The sequence below is a fragment of the Cygnus atratus genome, chromosome 6 (genome assembly GCF_013377495.2).
Source record: "Cygnus atratus isolate AKBS03 ecotype Queensland, Australia chromosome 6, CAtr_DNAZoo_HiC_assembly, whole genome shotgun sequence".
Lineage (NCBI taxonomy): Eukaryota > Metazoa > Chordata > Aves > Anseriformes > Anatidae > Cygnus > Cygnus atratus.
The window spans coordinates 30,520,786-30,528,495 of NC_066367.1; the positions used below are offsets into that span (position 1 = coordinate 30,520,786).

The 7,710-nt window shown below is 61.6% G+C and overlaps 1 protein-coding gene across 2 annotated transcripts; it reads left to right on the forward strand.

Annotated features, from left to right (window-relative positions):
• Positions 1–82: 82 nt before the first annotated feature.
• Positions 83–6,513, forward strand: ANKZF1 (ankyrin repeat and zinc finger peptidyl tRNA hydrolase 1). Of its 2 annotated transcripts, none has more exons than XM_035556073.2 (15): positions 83–279; positions 390–508; positions 621–723; positions 1,112–1,296; positions 1,568–1,683; positions 1,991–2,144; positions 2,371–2,593; positions 2,776–2,877; positions 3,081–3,236; positions 3,311–3,424; positions 4,004–4,277; positions 4,632–4,743; positions 4,865–5,032; positions 5,142–5,212; positions 5,918–6,513. In XM_035556073.2, exons 1-15 carry the CDS (start codon positions 180–182, stop codon positions 6,036–6,038), a joined length of 2,118 nt encoding a protein of 705 aa, XP_035411966.1. In that variant the 5' UTR covers positions 83–179; the 3' UTR covers positions 6,039–6,513. The 2 variants fall into 2 exon arrangements, with proteins under 2 accessions (XP_035411966.1, XP_035411965.1); XM_035556072.2 differs by having other exon boundaries at positions 88–279; positions 3,057–3,236.
• The last annotated feature ends 1,197 nt before the right edge of the window (positions 6,514–7,710 follow it).

Sequence of the window (7,710 nt, forward strand, 5' to 3'; positions counted from 1 at the left end):
GGCGGGGCTGAGCCCGGCGGCGGCCGGTAGGGGAGGAGAAGGATGTGACGGAGCGGGGCGGCGCTGCCGGCGGAGCGGGGCGGAGGCCGGGGCTTAGCGTGGCCGTCACCGGCGGGGGGGACCCCGGAGGGACCGTCCCGGGAGGGTCCCGGGGGGGGTCCCGGGGGGGTCCCGGGGGGATGGCGGCGCCCCGCAGCCGCTCCGTTTTCCTCGCGGCCCAGGACGCCGCGCTCCTGCACGGGCTGTCCCTCGTCACCCGCTTCGCCGCGGCAGGGCACGGTGCGTGGGGCTCCCTGCGGGGGTCCCCGGTGTCCTGCTCCTGCCTGGCAGCCCGTAAAAGGTCCCGGAGCCCCTGGAGGCGCCGCACAGCCCCTTTGTGGTTCTTTCAGGGCAAGCTGCTGCCAGCCCCGGCGAGGAGAAGGGCGGCGGGGTGCCCGAGGTGCCCGAGGTGCCCGAGGGGATGTGGTGCTCAGCCTGCGCCCAGCGCTTCGGCAGCCGGGAGGAGCAGGTGAGGGGGGTCCGAGCACCCCGCAGGGCTGGTGGGTCGTGTCAGGTCTCTGGTGCGGGTGGTTGCTGCAGAGCACCGGGACCCTGCCGGCTGACCCCTCTTTTCTCTGCAGATCGAGCACTACCGTCTCGACTGGCACCGCTTCAACCTGAAGCAGCGGCTCCTGGGGCGCCGGACGCTGCCGATGGAGGTGTTTGAGGAGAAAACCACCACTGGTAAGGAATGGAGATGCCCCCAGCAGGGCCCAGAGCCCGTCAGTGGCCTCTCTGGGGCTGTTCTGCCCAGGGACGAAGCTTTTAGCTCGCTGTGCTTGTTCACAGCTCTACTGTGCTGTCTTCAGGGGGCTTCTGGGGGCCCAGCACTGCTCCTGAGCCCTGCTGACTTGTCATGGCCAGGAGGTGGTCTACCTGAGCCCCTGCTGGTGCATATCTGGGGGTCCAGAGCCCCAGACGCCTATTTCCCCTGCCCACAGCCTCCTTGTGATATGTAGGGTATTGCACAAGACACGTTAGGGCTGTGGGCAGGTCCTTAGAGCCAAAGTTTTGGGGAGGCTGTTTGTTAATCTTTGTCTGGCCCAGCTGTCCTATTTTCTTTTCCTTACAGGTGATATTTCCAGCATCTCAGGGTCTGATTCAGAGAGCTCTGATGCAAGCAGCGAGTCAGAACTGCAGCCCCCTGCCAGCAGCAGCCCCGGGACCCCCCAGCTGCCCCGCTCCCACAAGGTGCTGCTCCGCAACGCAAGCGGACAGCTCATCTCTGCCTACCGCTGCGTGCTGAGCACTGGGAAGGCAAGTCACAGTCCTGCTTGTTGGGAGAGGGAACGGAGAGAAGAGGGGGAGCACTGGGGCGTGGATACCTGCCTGAAAGTCCCTGGTGTCCCTTTGTGGGAGGGGTGGGTTCTGGTGCCAGGTCAGAGCCCCAGGCTTGCTGTAGACGAGATGCTCCCAGGAGTGTGTCTGGGGTTATGCATGTATCAGCAGGGGGACTGGCCTCTGTCCTGGGGGACAGCAGGGGACAGCAAGGTGATCCCATAGGTGCTAGCAGGAGTGTCTGTCTCAGGGTGGCAGTGAGGAGCCAGAGGAGTTGACAGCGTCACTGCAGAGCCTCAGCACAAACACGTGCTGGGTTGTGCTGATGATGGGTGGCGGGCACTTCGCAGGAGCTGTGTTCCGGGGGTGAGTACAGGGGTACAGGGCTGGGGTTGCCCCTCTGGACAGAGACAAGTGGGTCCGGGTGTTGAAGGGGCCCTTCCCTGAAGGCCAGCACCTCCTTACTCCTCCATCACAGTGCTTACCACACCCTGGGCACCAGCAGCTCCTCCTCTTCTCTCGAGGGCTGGCTAACCCCAGTTGCACTGCAGGAGAAATGTTAATCTTTGGGGCCCCAGGGGGAAAACAACTAATCTTCCAGGGTCCCAGGGAGCATCAGCTCTCCTCTTCTCTGTGCACAGATCCCATTGCTTATTTCTGCCCCTCTCTGCAGCCCCCAGGTGCAGGAACACAAGACCTTCCACCGCTACACAGTGCGAGCCCGGCGGGGCACAGCCCAGAGCCTCCGGGACGCCCAGACCCCAGGGTCAGCACCCAGGTCGGCCGGAGCCTCCCTGCGGCGTTACAACGAGGCCGCGCTGCTCAAGGTGGGGAAGGATTGCAGCCCTGAGCTTTTGGCAGAGAGAGGTGGTCGTGGCCAGCTCTGTGTGAGGGTGCCGTGCCACTGCCGGAGGTCGTGTGCGGGCTGTGAGCTCCACAAGGGGGGTCAGGGCCCAACTCGGGCTTCTCTGTCCTGGGTTTGTGCCTGTTCCAGAGCTGCCTATGCCCACGCTGTGTGCTTACGACCCCACGGTGCCTCCCCTTCCTACACAGGACATTCAGGACCTGCTGACAGCCTGGGCACATCACCTGAAGGAGGCTCAGCGCATCTTTCTCCGGGCCCCCCGTCACAACCGGGCGCTGCTCTTTGGCGGCAGGAACCCCCTGCTCAGCCAGGGCGACCCCCGCATCTGCCACATCCCCCTCAGCACCCGCAGGGCCACCCTGCGGGAGGTGCTGCGAGTTCACACCGCGCTGGCCAGCCTGCAGGTGTACGGTGAGTCGGCCCGGCCCCGGTGGTCAGAGCAGCTGGGGTACCGTGGTCCCTATTGTGACCCTGTGTGCGTTACGGGGTGCTGCCCCGCGGGGTGGAGGTGCCAGCTCTCCTGCCCTCTGTCCCCGTGGACACGGGGTGCACCCTGTCCACGGGGCAATGACAGGAGCACCCTTACTACCCAGGGAAGGACACGCCACTGGAGGACATCGTCGGGTCCCCCCGGAAAGGGTGGCAGAAGCGGCAGCGGACAGCCGAAACGGATCCCCTGCAAAAGGACGCAAGTGGTGAGTTGAGCTACAAAGGGTGACGTGGCTCTGAGCAAGCAGGGGAGTCTGGTGTGAGGGCCAACGGGTTTGCATCCCTGCAACGGGTCCTCTGCGGAGAGTGGCCTTGTGCTGGGCAGAAGGGGAAGGTGTGCCTGGCTGGGAGTCCCAAATGATTCATGCTCTGTGTGGGGCTTCAGCCCTTGTCCTTTCACCCCCCTCAGCCCCAGAGGATGAGGAAGAAGAGGAGGAAGAGAGCCCCGCAGGGGAACTGGAGACTGTGGAAGTGACTCTGGGGACCTTAGACCTCCGGGAGTTCGAAGTGATGCCCAAGCGAAACCGCAAACGGAGGAAGAAGAGGAACAAGAAAGTGGAGAATGGTGAGGGGGGAGAACTGTGCCTGGGGTGCAGGCTGGGCTGTGGCCCTTTCCCTCACCACTCTCTCCCTGTGCAGGGCCCCACGCTGAAGAGACGGGATGCTCTGATACCCAGGGTGGGCAGCCAGGCCCGGAGCTGGTGGCAGAGCTGCAGGAAGAGGCTGGGGCTGAGGCCCTTCCCTGGGCTGGAGGTGAGTGGGGTCTGGAGCTGGGCACCTGCCCCGTGTGCTGGGGCCTTTGCGGCAGCACAAAGAACAAGTTGTTGTGCTGGGTGCCGGGGTCGCTGTAGTGCAGCCACATGCCTTCGAGTGAGCAGAGCAGCAATCATCCCAGCAGAAACAACACGGCTTGGATGGGATTTGAGAGCAGCAGGCGTCCGTACTGTGACAGCAGGCCTGAGATGTTGCAGGTCAGCAGCTGGCCAGTCCCCTGCAGAGAGTACAAGCTGATGGGAGAAGGGAAAGTACCCAGGGACACCAGGTCCATTCCCCTGGTTCCTGCTTTGTGAGGCAGGCAGCACCTGGCTAAGTCAGGTGTATGGGGTCGGGGTAGGTCTCATCTCAGCAGAGAGCATGGCTGCTGTCAACAGCGCCGTGGTGCCCTGTCACAGATGCTGAAGGTGTGGAGATCCTGCAGTGCCCAAATCCAGCTATCGGGATGATACATTAAACAGCACTGTATTGGTTTTCTGGTCAGACCTGAGCACTGCTCTACCCTGGCAGCCAAACAGCCCTGTAGCATCAGACTCCTCTCCCGTTCCTCCCTCACAGGAGACCCGCAGACCCAGCTCCGCGATACCCTGTTCACAGCCTGCAAGACAGGGGATGTGGGGACACTACAGCACCTCCTAGGCGTGCCAGAGAACAGGGGCCCCCTGGAGGACAGCAAGGACGGGGAGGATGCACAGCACCTGGATCTGCCTCGCTCCTTGCTCAACCAGCCCTTGGACGAGCACGGCTTCACCCTGCTTCACGTGGCCGCACGTGCGGGGAAGGCTGAGGCTGTGCGCCTGCTGCTGGAAGCAGGGGCCGACCCTGCGCTCAGGTATGGCCGCAGGGCACAGCCCCTGCTGGGGGAGCACAGCTACTCCTGTCTCTGCCACTAGAGGCTGATGCCAGCCTTGTTGGGCAGCCTGCTGTCTCCCAGCCAGGACGTCTGGGTTTATTTCTAGGCAGCTCAGAGGGCTGGGCTAAAATTGGCCTTTGCGGTGTGTTTTGAGATGAAAGGAGGAGAGGATGGGGGAAGACTGTGGTGTAGGGACATGCAGCCTTCCCCGTCTTGGCTGCGAGACGCTGGCCTGCTGTACCCGTTGGACACCTTCAGCGAGTCGCTGTGCTCAGCCCAGTGAGCAATAGGCAAGGAGATCGCAGGGCTGAGCTGCTCTCCCTGATTTTGCAGAGACCGTCAGGAGAGGACCCCCTACTGTGTCTCTGCTGACAAACCGACCCGCAACACCTTCCGCAAATTCATGGTGGACCATCCAGACAAGTACGACTACAGCCGTGCCAAGGTGCGTGCCTGCCCTCGCCCTCTGGGGGACCCAGAGCAAAGTGTCCTGTTCTTACCCACTCGTGCTTTTGCTCCCGGCTCCGTGGGAGCTGCTGACTTGCCCCAACCCATGCTGTCCTCAGGTGCCAGGGCCCCTGACCCTGGAGATGGAGGCCAAAAAGCTGGAGAAAAAGCGGGCACAGAAAGCCCAGCGGAAGCAGAGGGAGCAGGCACAGCGGGAGGAGCGGCAGCGCTGGGAGCAGGAGGAGGGGGAGAAGCAGCGGTTTGCAGCCCTGTCCGACAGGGAGAAGGTGATGCCTGGCACAGGGAAGGGGATCCAGCCTGGATGGGGCTGTGCTGATGCTGTGGGATCCAACGCAGCGGCTCTTGCAGGTCTGACCTATCTTCTCTGCTCCCCAGAGGGCCCTGGCTGCTGAGCGGAGGCTGGCTGAACAGAAGCAGGACGGTGGCACAACAATTTCCAACATCAGGTAACGGCCCAGGCAGCTTGGATGCCATGAGGTGGCAGGAGGAGGGTGGTTGCTGTCAGTCCTGGCCAGACATGCTCCCTCCAACCAGGCCCTGGCCCTTGCTTTTAGTATGATGTTAGTCATCACTGCAGACAAACTCCCCCTGTCAGCACAGCCGTGCCCTGCCCTTTTTGTTCCAATTCCTATTTCCAGTCTAAAGCTATTCCTGTCCACTCTATTCCCAGTAGTGTTTTTATAAAAGCTCTCTCACTTTCTTCCCCTGCCCCCTAAAATATTTTATAGAAGACAGCTCGGTCTACTTGCAGTCAGCTCTCTGGCAAGCCAGGCCCCCGGCCTCCCTTCTGCCCCTCTCTCACCCCACCTGCACTGTCCCTTCCCTTTGCCACCCCATCGGCTTGTGGGCAGCCAACCTTGCACGTGCTGATGTGTGTGTGTGGGGGGGGCTTAACAAGCCCATAGGGGGCCAAATTCCACCGTGTTCAGCCTGCCTTGAGGTACCTTGTGGTATTTCCACAGAGCATTTCCTCTGCGGAGCATGCCCTGGCCAGGCCGCTAGGTAAACCCTGCGCCTGAGCACGCTGGCGCTGTAGGACTGCTCCTTCACGTCTCAGTCCCTAGTTCAGCCACTAAATGTACCTCGTCTGTCCCCCTCCTGTTCTTGCAAGCATCCCCTTCACTCAGGGCCACCTCTGCTCTTTCCTGCAGTCGCTGCTGGCACTGCGGGGAGTCCCTGCTGGGCCGGATTCCCTTCCACTACCTCGACTTCTCCTTCTGTTCCACGGCCTGCCTGCAAACCCACCGGCGGGCCCGGGCTGGCCACACGTAAGGCTGGGGCCAGCTGCCGTCTGCCGAGGACCAAGGTGGTGGAAACACAGCTGAGCACTGGCGTTGCACCGAAGGAGAGCCATGGAGCAGCGCTGGTCAGGGCCTGAGCTGGTCACGTCACGCTGCAGCAGCTATGGCAGGAGTGGGCACCGCAGCATGAGTGTTGCTCAAGGTGGGGACTCGGGGGACGTTACGGCAGGGAGGCCTGGCTGGGTTGGTGCACAGGGCCAGTGCTCTTTTGGGGCCTGGCCCCGGCCGGGCAGTTTTGCTGCCTGCTTTTCTCATGGCTACCTCGCAGCTGCTGCCTGTGGCCAGAGGACGGATGGGGTCCTGAGCCCTCGTGCCTGTAGGCACCCCCTAGGCTGTGCTTTATTTACCCTTCCCTGTCCTAAATGCCACTGGATCTTGGCTGTATCATGTTGTTAGTAACTACCTCTTCTGCCTGCGTTGTCAATAAAGAGGTGCCTTGAACCCTGTGTGTGTGTGTGAGGGAAACTATTTGGGTTGTGTTGTGGGATTAATGCAAAACACCCTGAGTCTGGGCTCCCTCCTCCCTAGTGCAGACCCTGTCTGGCCTCAGAGGGCAAGGTGGTCAGGGCTGTGCCTGCCCATGTTCTCCAGGAGCACATCCAGCACATCCCCTGTCCTGCTGGTCATACGCAGCATGGTCTGCCCGTCCCGCTCCAGCATCCCCTGGTACTCCTGCAGACACAGGGTCAGCGCTGCCTTCCCCGCACCCCAGTCCCACCACCCCAAATGCTGCCAGCACAGCATCCCCCTGCCTTCTCCCCCCAAAGCCAGCCCAGGGCTGCCTGCTGCCCCCAGGGGAACATAAATGGGCCAGAGGGGTGCCCCTCAGGGGCTCAGTGGGGCTCTCAGCCTGTCCCTAAGGGCCTGGCCCAGCACGTCCCTCCCCAGAGGCACCCCACCTTCTGCAGCATCACGTAGCTGCGGTCACAGACGCCGTGAGGAGGAGCACTCAGCGGGGCTGGGGCCGGGACATCGTGGGGCAGCTGTGTGTGGTACAGCACAAAGCCAGGGGCCTGCAGGGCAGCACAGAAAGGGAAATGGGGCTGTGGGGCCGGGGCTCACCATCTCCCACTCAGCACAGATATAGGGACCCGGTCACAGGATCACCAGGAGCCCCAGCTCCGTTGTGAGGTCCAGGAAGGTTTCCACGTCCCGGTCCCCAGCAAAGTCATACACCCCTGGCAGCAGTTTAGGGTAGTTCCAGGGCACGTAGCTGGGGTGAGATGGGGATGGCAACTGGGGCACACTGGGGGAGCCCAGCTGTGTGTTGTGCCCGGCAGGGGAGTCCCGGGGGTGTACCCCATTTTGGAAGTTCTAATAGACTTCCTCTTAGCAATTCTGCCAGCATCATCCCCTGCTCGTGGCTCTGCTCTCTGTAGACATGATCTGTCTATGTCACTCAAAGCTTTACTGGAATAAGAGGATGTGATAATCTAGTTCTTTACATAGGCTTAGATGCTCTCTTCTTGAGAAATGTCTTTTCCTTCACCCATTAGATATTGGACAAATAACACATTAACTGATTAAATACTAGCTGATGTGACACAACGCATAAGACAGATGGATGTGCAGTAGGCACTGAGAAAGCATTCCAACAAACTCCCTGCCGTGCTTGAACCCCTTCAGAAAGGTCAGAAACATTG